We start from the raw sequence: 25,902 nt of genomic DNA, 5'->3' as shown, positions 1-25,902 counted from the left end.
AAGAAAGAAAGAAAGAAAGAAAGAAAGAAAGAAAGAAAGAAAGAAAGAAAGAAAGAAAGAAAGAAAGAAAGAAAGAAAAGAAAGAAAGAAAGAAAAGAAAGAAAGAAAGAAAGAGAAAGAAGAGGGAAGGAAGGAAGAGGAATGAAGGAAGGAAGAGAGAGAAAGAAAAAAAGAGAGAGGGAGGGAGAGAGAGAGACGGAAAGGAGGGAGGTTGAGGGGAGAGAAGTAGAAGGAGGGAAGTGGAGAGGAGGAGGGAGGAAGGAATTAAGGGAATATGTTAAAGGGATACAGGAGCCAACTGAAAGAGCTCCCAGTGGCCAAAGCTGAGTAACAAACAATTTGAGTAACAAAATAAATAAAGCAGTATTGGCTTATAATCCAAAGTATAAAATAAATACCCAGGAGTCCATTCTAATATAAATAAGTTATTGAATAAAAATACGTGGGGGAGAAGAGACAAATCTCCCATGCGGAAGAGTCCCAAAAAAGAAGTCACTTTACAGCAGAGATTCCTGACAAGCACGACCCAGCCCGGTATTCAAGGTCATGATCAAGGTTGATATCAACAGTGATAAATCATGTTGAGAGTATGGATCTTGATCTGATGTGATCAAAATGGCACTTCACCTCTGTGGTCTTCCTTCTAAAAACCCATAACCCCAGTAGAATCATGAGAAAAAGGAGACCAATGCCAATAGAAGGGTACTGTATGAAATACATGAGCGGTACTCCTCAAGACTGTCACAGACCAAAAACAAGGAAAGTCTGAGAAACTGTCGGACAAAGGAGCCTAAGGAGACATGGTGACTAAATGCAATGTGGGACTGTATAAAAACAACAACAAAAAGGGGCTTAGGTAAAAACTAAGGAAGTCTGAATAAACCCTGGCATTTACTTAATAATAATGTGTCACTTTAGGTTCATTAGCTCTCACAAATGTACTGAACCAATATAAGATATTAATAATAGGGGAAATTAGATGAGGGGATATAGGGGAGCTCTCTGTACTATCTTCCCATTTTGGGTATAAATCAAAAATTGTTCTGAAAAATAAAACACATCTTAAAAAACAAAAACTAACCCCCAAAAGCTGACAATGTAGACATTTTCCCCATTTTTTTCCATGAAGAAGCTGAAGCTCAGGAGAGTCAAAGTAGCTGGCACAAGATTGCTCAGCTGTTTAATTGGCAGAGATGGGATTTGAATGCAGAGCCCACTGTTGAATCAGTGACTTTTGCCTGTCTGCTGACCGGACCTCTCTGTTCCTCAGTTTCGCGCATATCCCTTCATGCGCGTGTGTTTCTTTCTTGTTCTCTCAGGGGATGGCCTTCACACTGGAAGAAAGGCTGCAGCTTGGAATCCACGGCCTGATCCCCCCCTGCTTCCTGAGCCAGGACGTCCAGCTCCTGCGGATCATGAGATACTACGAGCGGCAGCAGAGCGACCTGGACAAGTCAGTGCCTAGAGTCTGCTCTCTCCCCAAGCCCCAGGCTCAGGTGTTTCCTGTGGCACACGGGTTTTCTGGTACTGTCCAGTAGGAAAGGCTGAGAGCCCTGAGAGATCCCAGCCCTGGCCCCACCTTCCACAGGGTGGTGGTCTCCCTGAGGGATGGGGCTTATTATGACAGAGGCAGTGTCAGAACTGGGAAGGGAGACGGACTTCCAACCGGTGCAATCTTGTTGGGCCTCTGGGAGATGGTGGTATCCAAGTCAGCCCAGGAAGCACTGATAAGGCTTCAGCAAACAGTGGGGGGGGGGTTCATGGAAGGCATTTCACTCAGCAGGAAGAAGGGGAGCAAAGTGGGACAAGTGTGTCAAGGAAGTGGTCCATGGCCCAGGTCCCTGGTATGAAGGGAATGTGGGGGGAGCAAAGCGGAAATGCACCCCGACACCTTGGAAAGGAGCTAGGATGTCGTATGTTAGAGGTTTATGGGAACCGTTAATAACCCTGCCGCCCCTCTGGGTTCTCCCGGGGGGATATTCCGTGAAGAGCCAACTGAAGGATCACAGGGTCAGCTTTGTCAGTTTCACTAAAGAAGGTAGTGACCTCCCAGATCACATGGCTAGGAACTGGTACAGCCAGGATTTGAACACAGTTTGCTCCAGAGTCTGCTTTTAACTGCTCTGCTCTGCTATAGCTGGAGGCATTGGAGCTTAATGGCTACAAAACTAGACTCTAGTGTCAGACTAAGTTCAAATCCTCATTCTACCACTTAATAGCAAAAATTACTTAGCCTCCATTCCTCATTTGTACCATGAGTTTATCAGTGGCATCTAACTCATAGGGTTATGATGAGGCTTAAATGCATTAGTATTTTAAGGTGCTCAAAACACTTACATAGTAACTGTAACTTATAACAGGAGGCACTATGCAAAAGCTTGTAAAATAAATATGGCACCTTGCTATGGGTTCCAGCAGAAATTTAGGGGGAGGATATGGTTTTCCCTACATATCTATAGAGCTTAATGGCCAAGACTTGGGGTCGTTGAAGGTGTGGCTGCCCCCGAGGGGCAGAGCTCAGCAGCATGTTAGGATGATCCTGCACCTACCTTCCTGTGCTCCCCCCACAGTAGCCATTGCCTCTAAATGGTAGGGGATAAGGAAACCTCTGCCTACTCACCCCTCCCTCTATTCCTGAAGGGCTGAACGCTATGGATATCACTCCCATTAACTCCAAGGCCATACTGCAGCCCAGGTCAAATGCTCTTTCCCTCTTGTTTATTCCACTCATACTAGGTCTAGTACCCTGAAGAGCAAACCAGAAAGTACACAATGAATTCAACCAACATTACACATGCTCTAACTTTGAACAACCTGAACTTCCCTCCTTTGTTAAATTTATGAAGAATTAAAGTCTAATGTAGAAATCCCCTTTCCTCAAAATTAGAAGTCCCAAATCCTTACCTCCCCGTTTTTTGTTTTTTTTCCAGCTAGGTAGATCTTACTTATATGCCAGGGAAAATGGGGCAGGCCCAGGGAGCAGGGGGGTTGTGCCTGATTCTGGGAGCTCCAGAGAGCTTGCTCCTGATGCTCTGCTGACTACTCTGACCCACTCATTCCTAGAATCCCTTGTTTCAGCAGGTGCTCGGGGAAATGCTAAGGAGGCTCCCCAGCTTCTTTTGGATAAGGGTAATGGTACGCTGGTAAATGTTTACTAACTGGTTCTGGGACACCGAGGGAGCCCTGGTTTGTAGCATTTGCCCGTATCCATGATGTGAATACTCCTAACCATGACCGATTTCAAGTTACCATTCGACATTACTGAATGCAGAATTGGGAAGAGATGTGTACAAATGGCTACTGAGTAGGAGAACGCTCATGCTAGTAATGAGCTGAGATGCTGTCTGTTCTAAGCAGAAACCCTCCCTTCCTTCTAAACACTATTTTTACTTCTGGACCAGTGCCTTTGGAGAGGAAGAAGAGACTGAGGCCCCAAGAAGTCATGTGACTTCCCCAAAGTGACAAAACTAGGAGACAACAGAGCTGGGATTCAAACCCAGGACTCTGCTACCACACCCAGGGATCATTCCCCTATGGGAACAACTCTCCCACCCCATTCCATGCCAGGGCTCAAGTACCTCCATGCTCTCCTAAACTGTTATCCAGAAAGGGTGTCATATCAGTAGTCACCTACACCCTATCATGAATTTCAAACCCTGGGTTTTTTTTTTCTCCCAGGGTTTTTGCATTTTCAGGACTGTGAATGAAAGGCTCTTTTCCTGGCTTAGTGATATTAGGCTTCAGGGAATAATAGGTGAGAAAGAGATTTTTTTGGAGCATGCCAAGCAGTACTCAGCCACTTATGAGCTGTGGTTGTGATAGGAACCGGCCCCTTGGGGTGGGAAAGCCCAGTTCATATACCACTGGTGTGTTCGGTATCTTCCTGGACCCTACTCCACCCCCAGCATGTTATGATTCTGATGTCATTCATCAATGTCCACATAGTAATAACATAACTAGCCATCTGGCACCACGGTTGAGATTCTAGAGTCAGATTGCTTAGGTTCAAATCCTTACTCTGCTATGAGAGCTGGGTGAGTGATTTCATCTCTCTGTGCCTTAGTCTCCTTATCTTTAAAATAGCCAGCATTTTAGCCTCTATCTTCCAAGTCTCTGGGAGTTTTAAATGAGTTAATGTAAAATATTTAGAATTGTGCCTATGCTATGAGTAAGAGTAAGTACTAGAAGGCAGATGATATTCTCCTCATTTCATAGAAAATGAGACCCATGCTGAGGAGAGATGGCGATTGGCCTATGAATGTGCCATTGTGAGCAGCTGAGCGGGAGCCCTGGGTCTGGGCATCAAGGGCCCTTAGTGCTGCCACCTGTGGGGCTCCTGTGACCAGCTTGGTTCTCGTCTCCCTTCCCAAGGTACATCATTCTCATGACACTCCAGGACCGGAATGAGAAGCTCTTCTACCGAGTGCTGACGTCAGACGTGGAGAAATTCATGCCCATCGTGTACACTCCCACTGTGGGGCTGGCCTGTCAGCACTACGGCCTGACCTTCCGCAGGCCCCGGTGAGCCGTCCTGGGGCACGGGCTCAGGGAGGGGCTGTCTCATAAAGGGGAACCAATTCTTTCCTCTGGCCTTGCTTAATGGGACTCTGGAGACTATGTCTGACTGAGCCAAAGGCTCGACGTGAAAATCAAAGGCTTGATTTTAAGCACTTGCTCAGGAAATTACCCCATGCACAGAGAAATGAACTGAGAGAGTATCTAGCAAGGGGAGAGTGGAGCTCCTCCACCTCTGATGATAAATGCCCAACATGTTGTTCAAAGTTGGCCTGAGAGGTATTTCAGATTGTTTTTCTCTCATTATCCACCTACCTCCCACCCCCACCCTTGCTTTTCTGGTCATCTCCACAGTGCCGACAGCTCTCTTGCCAATTCAGGCCAATGAATAATGGAGTGTTGGATACCAAAGACTGAATTCTTTTGCTGACTCAAAGAACCAGTATTCATTCCTTCATTGGGGCTTGACTCAGATTCCACTTAAAATGTCATTTTTTTAGGCAAAAATTTGGCACTACATTTTCTTTCAGAGCCAAAGAATTCGGGGTCAGTTTTCTAAAAAGATTGCTTGTTTTTTTTTCCATGATGAGTTCAGAAGATATGTTTTTAAAAATATATAAAAAAGGAAAAATGGGAGTATTTTCCAAGAATCCTCAGTGCAAGGTGCCTGGTAATTATCAATACGTATTTCTAATGCTGACGATAAAAAAAGTTGCTTGTGTTTATTATATGTTATGGGACATTGTTTTAGTCTGTGTTAGAACATATAAAGATACAATATACTGTGTAGAGATGTGTCATTTATGTTTCCATAGAATTTATAAATCTCCGTGTATAAATCATTTGCTATATGATGAACATGGAATCATGGATCTCAAACATCTTTTGTTAATTTGGAAAAGCAGTCTTCCAGTGCTGAAGCCTGCATTTGGGCTGAGCCTTGCAGGCTGAGCCCAGAGACGGATGCCGGTTCCCCTCCTTCCTCTTCTGGCCCCACATCACCCTTGGCAGCGGGCAGTGTGTCAGATCTCATCTTCGGGGCCGGGGGTGGGGGGGGGGAGGGGGGTGGGGGGGTTGGTGTGCAGCTGTGGACACTGACACGGCCTCATCACTCAGAATAGCCATGTTCCTGCAGTCCTGTGGGGGGCGCTGCACCGGGGCCCGGGAGCAGTTCTGGTCTTCAACCTAGCTCTTTCAATTGGAAAGAGACTCCTTTTCTCTTACTCTCATTTGGAAACCAGTCCTGGCAGAGACCTTGGGCGCTGACAGTACCTTTTTGAAGGATGCAGGACCCTATTTACCTCCCAGTTCCTACTCAGAAATGATCCTCCCAGGTCCTCCCTCCTGCCCAGTGCAGGTCAGCTCGTTTCCCTCCTCTGAGGCTGTCCGCAGCCTCCAAGGCTTAAAGAAACAAGTCCAGCATTTTGACAAAAGCAAGCCTGTCACAGCCCAGCTCCTACTCAGAAATCCCATGCCCTAGCTAACGCTGATCTGTTCCCCATGCTCAAGGACACCTGGCGCTCTGGCCCTCCGCCCCTTCACACATGTGGTCCTCTCTGCCTCCCACATCTGTGTGCTCTCCTCTCCTCATTCCCTATCCATCGGAATGGAGGCTAGCCTTCAAAGTCACCCAAGACTAGGCTACTCTGCCCTCCCTGATCCCCCCAGGCTGAACTGCTCACACCCCCCTCAGGCTCCCCTGCAATTCATCACATACTTCTAGTCCATAGTTATATTTTTTGTGCTTCATGTTTTTAATTATGTGTTTATCAGCCTCCTCTACCAGAATGCAAATTTCTTGAGGGGGCTGGAAACACGTCAGATCCATTTATGTGGACTAGGCCAGTACTTGGCAAGCACTTGACACTCTGATGAGAAAGTAGCATTGCATACTGACTAGGAAGAGCTAAATCTTTGCCATCAGCCCTGAGTTTTAGTCTCCTTGGCCTTGGGCATGCTCCTTATCCTCTCTCAGCCTTAATTTCCACATTTATGAAATGCAGGGAATACTACTACCTACTTCAAATATCATTGTGGGGGTAAAATGTGAGGCGTGGATAAGGGACCTGGCATAAATGTGAGTGTCGAATTGCCTTCAGTGACCATTACAGGAGGAAGGAAGAATTGCTAAATGTAGAGTCATATTATACATAGACGCTATTAAATTTTTTAAAAAGAAAATCGAGTCATTGAACACTTAATGAACTCACACATTCAACTACAGACACGATTTGGCTTTTCCAGAACCCACTGTTTCCTGAAGTCCTTTAGCTGTAGCTCACTGCCTCTACTGGCTTGCAGCTGAGATCCTGTGGGAATGCAAGGCCATCCCACTCCCAGGCTGTGTGGGAGCCCTTCTCCATAGACTCCATGGACTAGATTGTAGATTCAGTTGTGGGTTCCAGATGAACCAGTAATAGGGTCAGGATCCTGCATATACAGCAGGATTTGCCTCCAGAACCCACTGTAGAATTCAGGGAACACACAAAACAGAACTTGAGTTCATGAACATTTATGGAGCAGCTACTACGTGCTGGGCATCATGAAATTCCTCCCAAAGAACGAAATATGGTTCTTGACCTCAAGCAAATCCCCAAGCACAGTGAGGGGCCAGGCAATAATGATATAAGTTAAATATAATAAAAGTTAAAAAAAATAAGAGATTTAATAGAGACAAAGAATTACAGGAGTACATGGGAGAGAGAAATTTATTTTCCCCGGGGACAGTAGGAATGCTTCACAGAAGAGATTATATTTGAGCTGGTCCTGGAAGATTGACTAGGAATTTCATGGGTAAAGAAGGAGGAATGGCCATTCCAGGAAAGGGTTTGGTTTTGTAAGCTTTGTAGACACCTGTGTGGTCAGCTCACTTGGGTATCTCCCCATCTCCCGTGCCTGGGAAGGAACGTGAGGGGAGGGGAGGTAGGTTTTTACATCCATTGGCTTATAATGGATCCTCCCAGTGTCCTGTCAGGTTCGTTTGGTAGCAGTATCTCCATTTCACAGATGAGGAAACTCCAGACAGAGGAAAGGAACTTGTCCAAGATCATAGCTGAGCAACTGTGATGTTAGAATTCTGACCACGAGAATCAGGGAAAGCCACACCAAAGATGTGACATTTGAGCTGGGCCATAAAAGACAAAAGTGAAGAATGGAGGCAAAAGTATTTGTTGATCCAGGCACACCCACCTTTCCCCTTGTTAGAATATAAGGCCTCTGGGACCTCATCATGTGTGAAATGGGAGAATAGAGAGACAGGAGAATTGGCCAGTGGCTCTGCCCAAAAAGAAGAAAGTGCTTGGTATCCTTCCCACCAGCCCAGGAGGTTGGAGTCATGGGGAGCCATGTCATTTGGGTTCAGGCCCCATTGGCAGTTCTTCGATGGGTCAGCAATGGAGAGGGACGTGGTGGCCGAGTGGGGGATTCATATAGGTGGAAACAGGGCCCTGCCACCAACTTAAGCCCAGAGAACCAGGTCAGTCCTGAGTGGGTACAGTCAGTGTAGTATAGAAGCTGGACACATAGTATGGAAAACAAGCATGCCATCATCCCAGCGGGAGACCTGCAGGTGACCCAGAGCAGGAGAAAAGGGTAATAATCATGATGCATAACTGTTTGCTGAAGTCCAGGTACAATCCTAAGATCTTTATATGTATGAGCTCATTTAATTATCACAATCCCCTAAGAGGTGGGTACTGCTATCATCCCATTTATAGATGGGAAAACTGAGGCACAGAGAAATGACTTGCCCAAAGACACACAGCTCATCCCCAGCAAGGCCAGCACTCAAACCTGTGCAGTGTGAACCAGAATGTGGACAGGTACTACTGCACTCCACTGCCTGCTGTGGTCTGGGACTGGTCCATTTGGTGGGCATTTGGGGCTGGGTGCCCTTGCGGCTCCAGGAATGCTTGCTTGCCCAGGGCTCTTAAGGTGGGGATCACTAGATCCTGTTTCCTGAGCCTCTCTTGGGAGAGAATAATCCAGTCCTGGGCCCCCCACTCTGTGGGGCTGAGGCAGGCATAGGCAGACTGAACTGTGTTCTTGGATTCTTCCCCTCACACTCCTGGTACAGACTTCCCGCAGGTTTTGCACAAACCCTCCTTCAGATGATTACCCAATTAAACTATTTGACATGTGACATTCTGAGCTGTTGCTCCAGGTTTCCATTTGGCTGCTTTCCAGGTGTTGATTCCACACCTGCCTTGCTCTTGAAGGAGTTGAGAGTTTGGGCTCCACCTCAGCCCTGAGCTTCCTCTGAGGCCTGGCTTGGAGTGGCTTTATGGATTAGCATTTGAAAGGAGGACAACCCCAAGCTCCTTCTGGGTTTCTGAAATGATAAACACTCCTGCCAGGTTCCCAGGAACAATGGAGCCCTCTGTGAAAGGGCCTACCCCCCTCCAAACTAACTAATTAGGTCCAGCTGATGCTAAAATTAAACTTCCAGCTTGCCTGGGGCTCTGCATCACCTCACAACCTTGAGGGAGATGCTAGACTATCTCAGGGGCACCTGAATATCCCCGGGCAGACAAACAGAGCAGAAGGTTTTGGGCTCTGTGGAGCCTCCCCTGCCCCTTCCTGCCTCTCCCTTGGCACACCCTCTGTATGTGCCTCCATGGGCCATCGACCCTGCATAGCCTGGCTTGAAGCAATGGCCTTGAATGTCTTTAACATGTGACTCAGAAGAGGAGCAAGCCCCGAGTGAGGCCAGGCAGGAGTCCACAATACAACTCAGCTAAGGAGGGGCTGTGGGGGTGTAGACTGCTGTCCAGTGAGAGGGAATACCCTCCCTTCCCCCAGGCACCTCCATCTTGACCAACCTGGTCAACCCTGGATCACAGGAACTGTCCACCTTGTGGGGGTATCATAAAGGTCAGGTGAGCTAAATGTGTGTGAATGTGCTTTCTCCATTGTCCAGTTTCTCCCAAGCTTAAACCTTATCTTCACTTTCATCCTCTTGGGCTCTGAGAGATGTGCACATCCCTGGAAACCTAACATTTCCCAGCCTCTGCGTGGGGGTCCCACCTGTATGGGTGATGAGGGCTACATTGTGGGTAGTAGGAGCATGGACTTGGAAGCCAGGCAGACTTGGCCCTGAATCCCAGTTTCTGATGACTTTTGATGATTTAGCACCCCCTCGGTCTCCTCATGTGTGAAATGGGAGTGATGTCCATTCATGTGGCTGCTTGTGAGGATTCAGGGAGGTTCCATGTGTAAGGACCCCAGCCCTCCTAAGTGATCTGCAGCTGTGACCTTCCCGAGCCACTAGCCCCAGGCTCTGTCATCTGACTCTGAGTCACCCTCCCCAAGAGTCTAAACTGTGACCTGGTAGAAGGCAGCTCCGTCCTCTAAAGAGCCACCACACTCTTTTGTTGAAATGATCTGTACTTGTGCCCACCGGGCAAACCTGTTGGCAGAGACAGGGGCAGACCTAGAGGCTGTGGTGAGTGGGAGAAGCGAGGGTAGGAAGTGGGCCTTGGCCTTACTGGGCGGAGACCCTATGGAACACACCTGAAGTCAGGTTTGGATTTGGACAAAGCCATCAGCCCTGGGCCCTGAGCCAGGCTGTTGTCTTCCTTATCTGCAAACCCAGTGACATGTTTACGGGACAGTAACGGCTACCATCTATGGAATGCATATGATGCTCGTGGCGGGCCCTCAGCTAGGTACTTCAGGTCCTTTATCCCTGAGCCCAGAGCAAAACTAAGGCTAACTTGTCTAAGACATCACAATTGACCAAGCGCCCGTTTCCCGTGCTTCTCCTGCATTCACAGTTGAGCTGTTTGTAGCCCTGGTCAAGGTGACACCTCAGAGATAAACATTTGCATGGTTGCCTTCATGTAAGTTCCCTTGCATGACTGGCTTGCACACATGATGGACACACACACACTCTATCCCATGGTGGACAGAGCACTGGGGCTGGAGTCCAGAGGGAATGGGTCAGCTCCCCCATTAACGACATGGCCTTGGAGCTTGGCTACTCTCCCTCCCCAAGCCCAGATCACAGGGACTGTCCACCTCGTGGGCATGTCATAAAGGTCAGATGAGCTAAATGTGGGTGAATGTGCTTTCTCCATTGCCCAGTTCCTCCCAAGCTTCAAGGGACATGACTTTTTCATTGCTTCTTTTCCTTCATACCAACCGCCAAAAAGGGAGTGGTTAAGGCTCATACTCACCTCCTTGGGCTTCCTGCTTCCCCCTCACTATGTCTGTTAAGCTGTTGCCTCATTTTTGTTTTTGCTCCGAGGGTTGTGGGTTATTGTTAAGCTGCTTTTGTTTTTGAATCCCTACATGCTTTTTATTTACTCTTTTATCTGTTTTTGTTTTTACATTGGAACCTTTTTATCTTCAACCCTCTCTACCCACTTCTATCACCTCTCCCCATGTACACACATCCCCACATGCCTCTGCTTCCTAAGTGCCTACTGAAGCCATTTCAAGCCCTACATGGGACCAGTGGGCACAAACATCTTGACTTAAAGCCCCTCTGGAAAACAAAGACAACCTTATGTCAGCAAACATCAGAAGAGCCCTGACACCCAGGGACAGCCTTTGAGCCCATCATCACGTGGACTCCAGCCCAGCGGTCAGCTGATCGGGACCAGACGCACATACTCCCAGCGTAATTGGGAGGCAGGCAGAAAGCAAGGCTTAGTGTCATCAGACCAGTTGCCTCCTTCCCATCCTCAGGGCACCAAAGTGCTGATTCCTGGGGCCAAGCCTGTGCCCCATCCAGTTACACCAGGTTTCTCTGCCAAGCTGTTTCAGCTGTGCCGCTGGAAAGGCTCCCTGGAGCAGAGCAAGCCCACGGTCTGCAGCTTGGTCGGCTTAGCGTCTCATCTGGCAGCCCTGGTGTGGTACGCGGAGCACTGGGTGAGGAGTTGGGACACATAGTTTGGAGCCCTCACCCCCTGCTTCCTGGCTGACTCTGTAGGCAAGTCACTTAGCTCCTTAGTCTCAAGTCAAAGTATGGGGTTGGACTGCATGGCTTCTGTAATCTCTTCCAGCTCTAACCACTTAGGATCTATTAACCCAAACTCTATAACCAAGTTAGGAAGGAGATCTTTAAATTAGCCACAGTCACATTATGTAGCTGAGCCTGTTTCCCCACCTGTAAAACAAAGAGGGTCAAGTTAGAGCTGTAGCTCACAGTGACAGCCATGCATTAAAAGCATGGGGGCGCTTTAAGGCAGAATCCCTGCAGTGGGTCCCAGGCAGCTTTCCTTTTCAAAAGCTTGCCAGGGATTCTCATGGGCCGCCCGGGCCACAAACCACTGAGCTGGGTGATCCCTACAGTTTTTCCAGCTTGGAATTTCTGTGACTTTTGGGGTGCATAACCTGCCGTCCGTATTTTCCAGGCCACCTCAGCCTGGCAGTATATCGAAGATTAAGGTCATAATATAACAGAACCTCCATCTCCAGCTCACCCCTCAGCAAGCCTAACTGTTGAAGCTGCTGCCAGGTTCCCTCGTGTCTCATTCACAGGATTAGTGGAGGGAGAGGTGGGAAGGAGTCCCCCGGGGTGCTTCCTTCCTCCACCCCCAGTTTCTTCCTGAAGCCTCGGTCACTGCACCGAAGTCCGCCTTCTCCCAAACTGCACACGCCTCCCATGTCAGCAGTTGATTGGACAGGAAATCGCATCAGACCAAAGATGACCGAGCATTTGAGTGAGCACGTGACCAGGGTGGCCTGGCTCAACGTTGGAGTCCTTGTCAGGAATGTGATGGAAAAATGGGAGACGTTCCATAGGGAGAATTTTTCAATTAGGAAGAGAAATTAAGGCAAAAAGGATGCTGTGGTTTAGATTTTAGAGTCGGGTCGTGGTAGATGCCAGCTATGAAGGAAGAGAAGAAAAGGAAATAAATGAACAGATCTATGGAGAGACAACAGGGCAGGTGGGAGCAAGACGAAGATGTAGACGGAGCGAGTGCCGGTCCCTAGCTTTCCACTCCAGCTCCTGTTCACAAACTTACCATAAACTCTTTCCCCAGAGGTAACTTAAGTGAACATCCACTTTGGGTCCCTTGAAGAGCCAAGCCGAAAAGGGGCTGTGAAATTAGATGGATCTGATTAGTGCCCTGATCCCCCTGTGAATTGGGTGGGTGGGGCGAACAGGTTACACATAGGGCATCGCAGATTAGCATGCTTTAGAATCACCCGGAGTCTCAGTAAGACACAGATTCGAGGTGACCTGGATGTTGCTGGGGCAGGAACCACGCTTTGAAAGCCACTGGATGAAAAGCTGGTGACAAGTTGCCCCCTGAAAACTTAATGGAGACCATCTGAAGGAAGCCGAAGGAGCAGATACTTCCAGGCCCCATTGGGGCGTTGGTAGCAAAAGCTAGGAGTCATGAGACGTAAGCTTTGGTCCCAGTTTTCGAGTTTTAGCAGTGTGACTGTCAATACATCCCTCCCCATCTCTGGGCCTCCATATGCTCATCTATAAAACGAGAGAATTTTATGAGGGGATCTCGGGGGCTCCTTGCAGTTCCAACCCTTATAGTCTGTAAGTGTGGAGCAGACTAGAGCACTATGGCTATATACATTTGTCTCTGAGGTGTCTGGCATTGGAGGCAGGAGGATGTAAATTAGATGAAAACACATACTTTTCATTTTCTGACAAGAAAAAGCTTGCAGGCTTATCTGCAGAAGTGTCATTTTGCTGAGAGCTCTGACTCACATACGGGCCCTTCCCAGGCACACCAGCTGGGCCATCCAGGGTCTGTCGTGGGTTCTTCCGTGCTTGGGAATTGATGCTGGAAGAGAGCTAAGAAAGTGCCACGAGAAGTCCTTCCAAAGCATTAGGTGCTTCAGCACTTTCTTGACACGAATGTCACATGGAGCAAGTTAAATGTGTCTGGATCCCGCATCATTGAGACACTCTGGAACAGAGAGATATAGAGGAGAGAAGGATCATTTACTCCTGTGTCTGAATTACACTGCTTTCCATGCCTGAGGGGATTGGCTTTCTCTTTTGTAGAGGAAGTTTGAAGATTTACATTTAAAAAAAAAAAAAAGTGAGTTTGTACTTAACTGCCTGTGACCTGCTGGGATGTTAGCATCCAGAAGAAGCATCCTGCTGTTTAGGGAGGACCATTCCGAGGAACCCCTCAGCCATCCATGAGTTTGGGTGTAGGAGCTGCAAGTGAAGGTGGGAAAAGTTAAGCCGCCCCACAAAGATGCAGAGATTCTATTTTTCTGCTCAAGCTGGAAGCAAATGAGCTTTATTAACTAGAACAGGATGTTCTGGGTTTGACTTCCTTTAGCCAAAAGCAGATTTCCCTGGCAATTTAAACAAACTGATTTCTGTTTCTTTTTTATCTGACTCTGTCCTTTTCCTCCCTTGTCCCTGGCAATCCCAGCCATGGTGATCAAAAGAATAGGCGTGGGAGAATTTCCTTACTGAGAAGGAAATACGTACATACAGACAAGAGTTGAGTAGACCTTTCCTCAAATAACCTTGATCTCTCATTAACCTAAAATGCACGACAGCTTGGGTTTGCTCATGCTAAGTTTAGTCCAAAGGGAATGGCTTCTCAAGAGATGCTGCAAACAGTACAAATATTTTGAAAGGCTCTGGACTAGACAAAGAATAAAGGATCATTGGCGTAGAATTTTTTAAAGAAGAGTGAATTTCTGCCTTGCCAGAAAAGAACTCCATCACCAGCTGGTTGATTCCTAAAATCCACTATTATAGTCAGATCCTTGGATTGGTTCATTGCACCTACAGGAGTCCCCTCAAATTTTCCATGTGCCCTGGAGGGGTAACATTGAAAACTTTATCAATGAACTGGTTTCTTAGAGACTAATCGTAAACCAGAATTTCCTAAAACCATAGAGCTTGTGGGCACCTGGGTGGCTCAAAGGATTAAGCATCTGACTCTTGATTTTGGCTCAGGTCATGATCTTAGGGTCCTGGGATAGAGCCCTGCGTCTGAGCTCAGCAGGGAGTCCGCTTGAGGATTTCTCGCCCTCTCCCTCCTCTGCCCATCCCCCCGCCCCCGCTCTCTCTCTCAAATAAATAAATAAATAAATAAATAAATAAATAAATAAATCTTAAACAAAAAAAGAAAGACAGGGAGTTAGGAAGGATAGGTTTTGTGTGAATGGGAGAGAGATGGGAAGGAATAGGTCAAGAAGATTCCATCTGGGATGCTGTAGATGGAAACAAGGCTCCGGCAGGGTGCCCCTGTGTTATCTCAACATTGTCCAGAGGTTACTGGAGGGGAACAAGTGAAAAAGCCAAAAGAACAAAAAGTAATGTGGGTGGTGGAAGACGGACTTCTCCAGCTTGATGGCACTAATCAGATGAGCTCCTCTCCTAAACCCCAAGCTTCAGGAGGGAAATGAACTGTGTTTTGTTCTTCTCTGTTTCTCCCAAGGTGTTGAGCATAGTACCTGCAGGCACTTAACCAGAGAGAACACTTAAAGACTGTCTTCTGATTAGGTTTAACAAGCATTGATTAAGCACCATCTTTATGGTTGGCCACCATCAAGTACATGGAAGATCCAAATGGAATAAGATAGTTTATTCAAGGTCTCTGACCCTGAGGAATTCACAAGCCAGCTGAGAAGAGCATCTCCAAAGCAATATAAGCCAGTTAGTAAAGTGTGGTGGGGATTGTCTAGTTTACTCTGAAAGTATGCTGGTAATTCATTGTGGTGAGAAATCTCTCCACTGAATTGTTGGTTCTTGGTCTAAACCTTGAAAAACGGATTTTGATTCCCCTTGGGAAGGTGGCCCAGTACAGTCCCTGGCATGCAAAGATTTAGTGGATGAGCTCCAAGCAGGAAGAACTTCGTAAGTAAGACACGTGTCTGGAACAAGCCAGGAACCACAGACCCTCAGGACCGGGAATGCAGAAAACACCCCAGGTTGCCCCTTCCTCCTTCACAAAACCCAGGTCATGTTTTGCTTTGTTTTGTTTGTCAGTGATCTTTCTTTCCCCAAATGGCCATGTGCTTTGAGGAAGTCTTGATCTTTCCCAGCACCAAGCAGTGGGTCCTAAATAATCCCGACCAATCCAACAGACACATGAAAAAGTGCTCAACATCGCTCGGCATCAGGGAAATCCAAATCAAAACCTCAATGAGATACCACCTCACACCAGTCAGAATGGCTAAAATTAATAAGTCAGGAAACGACAGATGTTGGCGGGGATGCGGAGAAAGGGGAACCCTCCTACACTGTTGGTGGGAATGCAAGCTGGTGCAGCCACTCTCGAAAACAGTATGGAGGTTCCTCAAAAAGTTGAAAATAGAGCTACCATACGATCCAGCAATTGCACTACTGGGTATTTACCCCAAAGATACAAATGGAGGGATCCGAAGGGGTACATGCACCCCAATGTTTATAGCAGCAATGTCCACAATAGCCAAACTGTGGAAAGAGCCAAGATGTCCATCGACAGATGAATGGATAAAGAAGATGTGGTATATATACACAATGGAATATTATGCAGCCATCAAAAGGAATGAGATCTTGCCATTTGCAACGACGTGGATGGAACTGGAGGGTGTTATGCTGAGTGAAATAAGTCAATCAGAGAAAGACATGTATCATATGACCTCACTGATATGAGGAATTCTTAATCTCAGGAAACAAACTGAGAGTTGCTGGAGTGGTGGGGAGGTGGGAGGGAGGGGGTGGCTGGGTGATAGACATTGGGGAGGGTATGTGCTATGGTGAACGCTGTGAATTGTGCAAGACTGTTGAATCACAGATCTGTACCTCTGAAACAAATAATGCAATATATGTTAAGAAAAAAAAAAAGAAGATAGCAGGAGGGGAAGAATGAAAGGGGGTAAATTGGAGGTGGAGACGAACCATGAGAGATGATGGACTCTGAAAAACAAACTGAGGGTTCTAGAGGGGAGGGGAGTGGGGGATGGGTTAGCCTGGTGATGGGTATTAAAGAGGGCACGTTCTGCATGGAGCACTGGGTGTTATACACAAACAATGAATCATGGAACACTGCATCACAAACTAATGATGTAATGTATGGTGATTAACATAACAATAAAAAATTTAAAGAGTAGTAAAAAAAAAAAATCCTGGCCAATCATAGTAAAGTCCTTTGGTCAGTGACAGTTCTGGCCAAAGAGAGGGGAGAGTAGTCTGCCCAAGGACTTCTGGGAAGGTGTTTCTTGTCCCAAGAGAGCTCCTTCTTCCCAGGACATCTTCATGTCTGCGTGGGACGCATGGAACTGTGATGATCATCCTACAGTCGTGAAGAAAACAGCCCAGGGACCAGGCCAGACTCAAATGGTAACGCAGGCAACCTGTGTCCTTGGTGACATTTTTGAGCCACTAAATAAACAAATCCTGGAGCTGCCTTTCCCTGGACTTCTTGTTATGTGAAATGAAGTTCCTCTTTCCAGTCAGTTGAGTCAGTTTTGTGTTGTCTGCCGCTGAAAGCAGTGTCCCTTCCTGAGGGGATGCTTGAGTCACCTCTGTCACATAGCAGCAGCTCACGTTGGTTTATTCAGAACTTCCGATGCACCAGGCACTCTTCTAGGTGCTTCACCCATTTAGGCCCCACGGCATCTCTCTGTGGTAAGTAATACTATTAGAACCATTTTCATGAAAAGGGAAACTGAGGCACTGCGTGTTGAAGTAACTACAAAAGGTTACACGTCTAGTACACGGGAGAGTCGTCTAGGCTCCAGAGCATACACCCTCACTGCTGCCTCTGCGCGTCCTTCACGAGCCTCTTCCCTGTGGTGACTGAGCATGTCCGGCCGGAGGGCTCACCAGGTGCTGGCCCGTGGCCGTGCAGGGGGTGTGAGGAGCTCATGCCGCGGACGGGCTGGGGGAGGTAGGGCTGCTGTGAGGCGGAGGGCAGGGTTGGGATTCCATTAGTCCGAGATCACGGTGCACTTCTGAGTGGGGGACTATAACAAAAGTGTTTTCCTAAAAGGATAATTCTTGAGGACTCAAGAGGAGAAGCCACCGGGCACTGTTGTCTTTACGGAAGCACCAGGAGAGCCGAGACAAAGAGGCTCCTAGATGTGGAGATGAAAGTGCGGAAGAGGGCCCTGCAGCTCTCGGATGCTGGTGGATGGGGCAGTGAAGGGAGAGCTGTCGGACCTGAGGATGTCGGGGCATAATGGTGTCGTGGAAAGTTGAGATGGGCTCCAGAAATGGACGCTCGAGCTGGATGACGACCCACCTCCGCTGCCTTTCACTGAGTGGCCAGTACGGTGACGATCGTGGTACCTTTATTGTCTCTGACTCTCACAACAGCCCTGAGGTCAGACGCCATGATTGTCCCCATGTCACACAGGTTCGGAGGTCATGGGGGGCTTGCCTAGAGCCATCGGGCTAGTGAGTGGCAGGGTTCAAACCCAAGGCCGCCATATTCCAGCGCCCCCCCCCTTCCTCATTGGAACTCCCTCTCATCCTGCGTTGCTGAAACTTGGCATTTCTGAATCTCGGGTCCACAAATATTCACGCCCCCCGCGCCCAAACAACAGGGGCAAAGCCAACACATTCCGTAGACTTGAGTGGCATCCGCGGCACGTGTCTGCGGGAGCTCCACGTGCGTCAGCTCGGCCCAAGTCCGCTGGGCGGTACCGTGTCACGGGGTGCCCTACATCAGGGAGGGAGCCAGAGCTTGCGCCTCAGCAGGTCCTGCACACCTGAATAGACAGAGCCTTTTAGGCAGGCAGCAAGGACATGCCAAGTTCTTCACGGCTCCTGCCCCCATGACACTCCTTGAGCTGGTGTCGGGATAGTAGATGACTCCAGTTTTAGAAGCACAGATGTTACCTGTGTGCCACCGGCAGCCCATTCCCCAAAACTCCCAGACAGCACTCCACTCTGGGTTCCGAGACAGGCGGACTCACTGGCCTCCGAAGAGGACTTTGAAAAGAGTCGCCATCTCTTCAGGAAGCCGCAGCTGGAGCCCTGTCTGTGAGGAGGTGGAAGTGATTAGCTCTGAAGCCAGTCTGGGCTCTGTCTGTGATGCTGTAGGTTCGCCTCCCTGTGCAGCTATACACAGTGAGAGGGTCCTGCAGCTGGACATCAACCAGCTCAAACAAAGGCCCAGGGGTACAAGTCAGGAGAAATGGTAGGACTAGAACTCAGGTCTAGAGATAGATGTCCCCCCATCATTTGAAACAAGCTTAATTCATAATTATTACTTATATACATAAAGTAGTTTGAAGTTTTAGAATGAATTAACATACAGTCCCACCAGCTGCTCTGTGAAACAGGGCAGCCCCTTTCACTTGAGGAAATGGGGGATTCCTAAGGTTGACTTCCCTAGGCTGTACAAATAGTAAGAGGTAGAACCTAACTGTTTCTATTTGCCATCCAGGACTCTTCCCACTTCTGGACGGTAAGCTTGTGATGGGCAGGAGCCATGTGTGTTTAGTTCACTGTTGGACACCCAGCACCCAGCACAGAGCCTGGCATATGGCCTTGCTGGATGGAAGGAAGGTGTATGGAGGATCAACAGAATAGGAGCAATGATAGAAGAAACTTGCAGTCTCATTTTCCTGATGACTTCTAATAGAATCCTAGATGAGGGGCACCTGACTGAGGGGCTCAGTCAGCTAGGCATCTGACTCTTGGTTTTGGCTCAGTTCATGATCTCAGGGTTGTGGGATCAAACCCCGAATCGTGGGTCTCCCCATTCAGCAGGGAGTCTGCTTGTCCCTCTCCCTCTGCCCCTCCCCCTATGCTCTTTCTCTCTAAAATAAAATCTTAAAAAAAAAAATCCTAGATGAGTGAGATTCTATTAGTAATGACTCTTTAAAAACAAAGATCTTTAACTCTATTAATTTTGTTTAAAATGCTTAGTGTCTTAAAATTTAACATTAATGTAAAAGATTATTTGATTCCTTTAAGAATCTTCTGCAGGTAGGCCTTCCAGGACCTGGGACAGAATAGCACTCAATAAGTGCCAGGCTAAGTGTTTCTGGAATTTAATAGAACATAAAAGCTAAGCTGGGGAGATAAAAGTAATTGTAGAGTTTCTATGTTACTGGGATAATTAAAGAATAGAATTTATCCCCTTCTTTGCAAAATAACTTTATCCACCAATCCAGGCCTATCAGTTGGGAAGAAATCAAAAGCTAGAGTGGAATGGAGGGCCCCTGGGTGCCTCATTTGGCTGTCTGCCTCCGGTTCAGGTCATGACCCCAGGGTCCCAGGAGGGAGCCCTGTATCTGGCTTCCCGCTCAGGGCACAGCCTGCTTCTCCCTCTGCCCCTCCCCCCTGCTTGTGCTTGCACACTCTAGCGAGCTCTTTAGCGTGCTTTCTCTCAAATAAATAAAATCTTAAAAAAAAAAGTGGAATGCAATTATGACCTACATTTCCAGAATCTTGGGTTCCAGAGGATTAATAACCATGTCCAGTCCTCATCACAAATGCGATGCAGTAGGTTTCACTTTCTGGCCAGTGTGGGCTCCCCTGCAGGAGCCAGTCAGCACTTCCTGTGTGCAGCCTGGGCAGGGATGGAGATGTCAGGTTGTCATGGTAACGTTTCTACTGACCCAAAGAACAGATGCAGCCAGAGTGAACCTCCTTTGATCAAATGGGGGTGGGAGGAACAGAGTGGTGAGGAACAGAGAAACTTCTCTCTTTCTAGACAAAGATGGTGCAGGAAATTTGAATTTGGGTAATAGTAGAATACACTTAGGTAAGGTGCTGGCTAGAATAACTAAGATAAATATGCAATTAAATTATTCTGATTATCAGACTGGGAGGTAAAACCTCTACAGAGGCCGGTGGTTTAAGACTTCTGTAAAAGTCCACTTACTACAAATTACAGCCTCCAACTTTCTTTCCCAAGATTCCGATTCACTGTGTCAGGAGTGGGGCCCAAGGATCTCCATTGTGAAATTTCCCACAGTTCATTGTCCCCCCAGGAAGTTTATTATGAAGTACACTGGCATCACATGGACCCTATTTTCATAAAGTCTGCTCTGGATAAACACAGAGCATCAGAAATCAAGTTGGAGCAGACTCAGCTGTTCTCACCTGATAGGAAAACAGGGAAAATAAAGGCCCTTTCCTACTTCGTCCTAATTTAAAAACAAAACAATAATAAGCTACTTTGGTTAATATAGTGCACTTTCTTTTAACCTTACATTTTGCCAAATGCTTCATTAATTGACAGAAACCAGGAGTTTTCCCTTTGTCTGATGCCCTCGCCCCGGGCCTGACTCCCACCTACCCTTTAAAACCCAGCCCTGATATCTTCATCTCTTGCCACCTCCTTTGTCACTCTCTTCCCTCCCTCATGGCAGAATGTTTTGCTCCTCCCTCTATCTGTACACAGTGGCTTCTGCTAATACTCTGTTAATGAACTTACTACATTATTCTTCAGTGGTTATTCACAGATCTGCTTTATCAGGCAGGGAGGTTGTCAGACCATGTGTCTTACTCATCTCTGTGTCTTTGTCCTTTCCCTTCCTGTCACTCCTTGCATGGCAGTTCCCATATATTGAATGAATGAATGCATATGAGCCCCATAAAGGCAGGAATTTTTGTCTGTTTTGTTAACTGAAATAAATATCCCGAGTGCCTAGAACAGTGCTTGTTACACAGGGGGGATCTAATAAGTAATTGTTGACATAATTCATGAATGAGTGCTTTACCTCACACAAGCCAATAGAAAAGAAAGACTGGGGGACGCCTGGGTGGCTCAGTTGGTTAAGCGTCTGCTTTCGGCTCAGGTCGTGATCCCAGAGTTCTGGGATCAAGCCCTGCATCGGGCTCCCTACTCAGTGGGAAGCCTGCTTCTCCCTCTGCCTGCCGCACCCCCTGCTTGTGCACTCTCTTTCTCTCCCTCTCTGACAAATAAAATCTGAAGGAAGGAAGGAAGGAAGGAAAAGAAAGAAAGAAAAAGACTGGACCTGTTTTCAGCATAACAGTAAAAATTATTCATGGTGTCATTAATATTATCACAGTCTCCTGAACAGATGAAGATCCCCATTAGATATTTCTGTCATCTAATAATTTGGGGTTTTATTGCAAGCATATAACTCATACCTACATAAATCAGATCAAGTCAGCTTTTCTTTTTTTTTTTTTGTTACCTTCCTTTTTTTTTTTAAGTTTTTTATTTATTTATTTGAGAGAGAGAATGAGAGACAGAGAGTACAAGAGGGAAGAGGGTCAGAGGGAGAAGCAGACTCCCTGCTGAGCAGGGAGCCCGATGTGTGACTCGATCCCGGGACTCCAGGATCATGACCTGAGCCGAAGGCAGTCGCTTAACCAACTGAGCCACCCAGGTGCCCTCAAGTCAGCTTTTCTTAGCCTTACTCATTACATTCTTCTACTAATAGTAACCCTGGGATGCGAAGGATTTCCTAGGCTAGCTTACATGGAATAATAGGAAAAATAGCTTCCATGTATTGAGCACTGACCAAATGTGCCAGGCATTGTACTTTTTTCTTTTGTCATATATAACTTTATTAGAAACGTTTCATTATCCCTATTTTATAGATGAGGAAACTGAGGCTCAAAGGTAGTCATTTGTCAAGGTCACTGAGCTACTAACCAGAAGACTTGAGACTGGAGTCTATGTCTGTCTGAGCCTCTGCTCTTGAGCTTCACAATAACACTGGTGTTTTGAGTTGAGTGGATCCAGTTGGGACTTACTTTTAACCAGAGAAGCATGCATCTTTCCCCAGTCATTTCAAAGTAAATACTTTCTTGTCCTTGAACATTCCTGATCTTGATTTTTCTGAGACTTCTTCCTTTAAAGAGTGTTTAGGGTTGGGAGGCTACACTCGGTCAGTAGGACAAGTCAAGTCAGATGTCTCCCCACCCCCTACCCCATTACTCCTGATGAGTGGCCCTTTCAGACATTTGGTTCCAGGCACTTAAACTGTCTCTTACATGTGCTTCCAGGGATCAGGGTCCCTGAGGTTTGTACAAATGTTTTCCCAGTGAACTTTTGTCCTCTTGAAAACTGCATTCTGTTCTCCTTTATTAAATTCCAGCTTTCATGACTAATATGGGTGATAGCTCTAGAAACGTTTATATAATAAATGAAAGTGGGCAGAGTCTTCCGCTTACAAATTGCTTCAAGATAGGATGCAGATGCCTGCTCATAGAATTGTCTCGTAAATGCTAGCATAAAATGGATGCTAGCTTTTACAATTTCAGCTCATCCTTGGCCTAGGGGCTGATGTGTTTCAGCGGATCTTGATAGGGTTCTGAGCTCCTAGCCCATTTCTCAAAGGCCACAGAAATGTGTGACTCAGTGGGAAAAACTTTCTGTGACTACTTCTCAAACCTGCTTTGGAAAAACAAACACATAGGATGTTTTTTGCCTCCCTATCTTGCACATACCTGTAAACAAGCAGCCCACTGTCAGGGCCTCTGAGTCAGAGGAATAGCAATTTCAGACTCTCAGGTTGGATGATTATTTGCTTGGATAAATCAGAAGTTCATGTTAGAACAGAGTCATGTTCCAAAACGCATACTGCCCAGAGACCCAGATTAACTAGCGTGCTTCTAGACAGCAGGAAGATGTTTGTTTTGTAAAGTGGATGCATGTGTGGGTCTGTGCCATGTTCACGACCATAAAAGAAAGTGAAGAGTGTTAAGTGTGACTTCTCAGGGAAAAGGGGCCCTGAAGCCTCTGTGATTATTATTTTTGGAGTAGTAAATATTTCAGTAGAAAAAGAAACTCCTTTGTACCAACTCTGTCTGAGTTTTCTTGGCACATTTTAATATTTTCAAGTAACAGCTGAAACCACATTAACCTTCCCTGTTCTAATTGGAAGCGTCTGTGAATTGTAAAATTAGAATTTTTCGATTCTGCACTGATTTGCTATTTGGACAGGGGTGTCTGTTTCAGCTGAAATTTCCATCTATGGGATAATTTTATTTTTCCCTCCTGATTATAAATTGTCCAGTCAGCCAATGATGTGATGGAGATACGAGGCACTTTTCATCAGCTTTTCCATGTATGCGTGCTTTTTAAATGAAAACCACACTTTCTTCTTCAGCTATTTGTACAACTTATCAGGATCCTTTTGATTCAAAGAGAACAGATGGAGAAGTTCCCCCAACCCTTGGAATGCGACTCGAACAATTTTCTCCTGCCAAAACACATTCATAATCAATGACACCCAAGCAATATCTGAGATTTACAAACTCCGGGAAGAAAATATAGAAAAATAATTAGAAGGTTACTCCGGGTTTTTTTCTGCTAATAGAAGCCTGTATCCTAAGGGGCTTTGTGTTTACAAATACCTCCTCAAACCAACGAGAGACCTGAGGGCACAGTGCCTTCTCGTCAGCTTACCTGTACTACTTACGCTACTTGGCTCCGGGGTCCTACCTCGGCTCATCCAGCCTCAGTATTCTCAGGTGTGAATGGGAACCACACCTGCCTCCCAGATCTACGGCAATGAGTAAATGCTGCAGCATCTGTAAACTGTGCGCAGTGGGAGTGTCTGAGTCTGTTCAGTCGGCTATCACAAAATACCACAGACTGGGTGGCTGTAAACCACAGAAACTTCTTTCTCATGGTGCTGGAGGCTGGAAGCGTGAGATCAGAGTGCTAGCCCTCACGGGCTCTCCTGGGTGGCAGATTTGTCTTTATCCTCATGTGGGAAAAGGAGCGCGGGAGGCTTCTCCAGGACCTCTTCTAAGACACTAATCCCTTTTCTGAGGGCTCCATCCTCATGACTTCATCACTTCCCAGAGGCCCCACCTCCTAATACCAACACAAGGGCACTAGGATTTCAACATATGAATGTAGGGGAGGGGGGGACACATTCAGAGCATAGCAGGAGCTAAGTACATTTTGGCTTTTTTTCTTTCCTACTTTCTACATACGGCGACGGAGGTAGAAATGATGAGTTACCTGAGGCCAAGGATCAGACTTGCCAGGAGGCAAGACCAGCCTGAGGTTGGTGGGTCTACCACCGTTAAAGCTTCATCCTTTGGGTTCAACACCATCTCTGCAGCATGTGGCACAGAGGATGTCGACCTTTCCTGAAAGTTGAGAGAGCAAAAGACTATGGGTGACTGTAGCCACTTCGCAGGTGCTCTCTGTCGTTCTCCAGGTTAAAACTAATGACATCACAGAGAAGGGATTCAAAATGAAGGCACCAGAGAGATAAGCTTGACTTTGCATAGTAGACACCCCATAAATGTCTTGCGTATTGAATTTAATAGACTGGACCTGCAGATCAGTACATTTTTGAAAGTGAAAAGGAAAACAAATAATAATTGTGCCAAGACACAAGCAAACCAGAATACGTAGTCACCCTGTCTGTGAACCACGGTTCAAAATTCAGCATCTCTTGGAGGGGAGTTGATGTTCATTCCTTTGGTAAATATTTGTTAGGTTCCAACTTAAGATTTACTTGAGAGACTGCTTTGCCAGTAACACTGTATTATTTTATTTAATGTGCACACAAACTCAGTAAGATGATTTAATTATTAAATTAATGATTAATTAGAGTTCCATTTAAATAATAAGCAACTAGTACTGAGGTTAAGTAATTTGCCAAAGTTGCCCAGCAAGTAAGGGTTGGTTAGAGCGGGGATTTGAACTGGGGTCTGTCTAGCTCCAAATCTGTGCTCTTGCTGCTATTTCATGGATTTCTTTCTTCCTCCTCCTCTTCCTCCTCCTCTTCTTCTTCTTCTTCTCCTTTCTTATGCTATAAAATTTTATGAACGCTCCATTTTGGTTTTATCATGTGTTTTTATTACTCAGTTTCTCCTTTTGTACCTACTTGTTATGAACTACAGAATTGGTGTCACCAATTCATTGTCTTTTCTCATGTCTTTGCGTCCTTGCAGATAACAACTTGGAAAGTGCAGAGCTTGCTAGATTATGTTGTGGAATTCTAGATTTTTAGAGGTTATCTCATCTACCTTCTACATTTTTCAGAGGGAGAAACAGACTCAGAGAGGTATGGTAATTTCCTCGAATTCACAAAGCTAGATATAGTAGTGGAAACACTAGCACCCTTGTTCTGGCTGCTCCAGTCCCACCTTCAGGGAAGGAGAGAAAGGAAGAGATCATCTTTTTGGAAATCCCTTTCTGAAGGGGATAAAGTGTCCATAGGGCTGTATTAGGGGACCCGTGGAAATCAGTGGAAATGGTGGATTTGGTCTCTGCCCTTCTGAGGCTTCAAGTCTGCTTGGGGAAAATCATCACACAGCAGCAAGAGGGAGGAAAATGGGGCAGTGGAGCCAAAGGGCCCTTGACAGGAGGCTCCAGGCCCAGCCCTGCAGCTCTCTCTCAGCTCTCTCAGCTCTCTCTCAGCTCGCTCTCTCTCTCAGCTCTCTCTCTCTCTCGGCTCTCTCTCTCTCGGCTCTCTCTCGGCTCTCTCTCTCTCTCAGCTCTCTCTCTCTCGGCTCTCTCTCTCAGCTCTCTCTCTCTCAGCTCTCTCTCTCGGCTCTCT

The 25,902-nt window shown here is 46.7% G+C and overlaps 1 protein-coding gene across 5 annotated transcripts in view; it reads left to right on the top strand.

Moving 5' to 3' along the window:
• Positions 1 to 25,902, top strand: part of ME3 (malic enzyme 3) — a 221,933-nt gene that overhangs the window by 107,506 nt on the left and 88,525 nt on the right. For all 5 annotated transcript variants that reach the window (XM_073879843.1, XM_073879841.1, XM_073879842.1 and 2 more), the window contains 2 exons: positions 1,320 to 1,453; positions 4,372 to 4,521. In XM_073879843.1, the coding sequence (XP_073735944.1) occupies positions 1,320 to 1,453; positions 4,372 to 4,521 (284 nt within the window). The remainder of the gene's footprint in view (positions 1 to 1,319; positions 1,454 to 4,371; positions 4,522 to 25,902) is intronic.

Source organism: Callorhinus ursinus, unplaced genomic scaffold, assembly GCF_003265705.2.
Source record: "Callorhinus ursinus isolate GAN/ISIS: 27379988/994484 unplaced genomic scaffold, GSC_fseal_2.0 scaffold35, whole genome shotgun sequence".
Classification (NCBI taxonomy): domain Eukaryota; kingdom Metazoa; phylum Chordata; class Mammalia; order Carnivora; family Otariidae; genus Callorhinus; species Callorhinus ursinus.
This window is presented reverse-complemented; position numbering and strand designations above follow the sequence as displayed.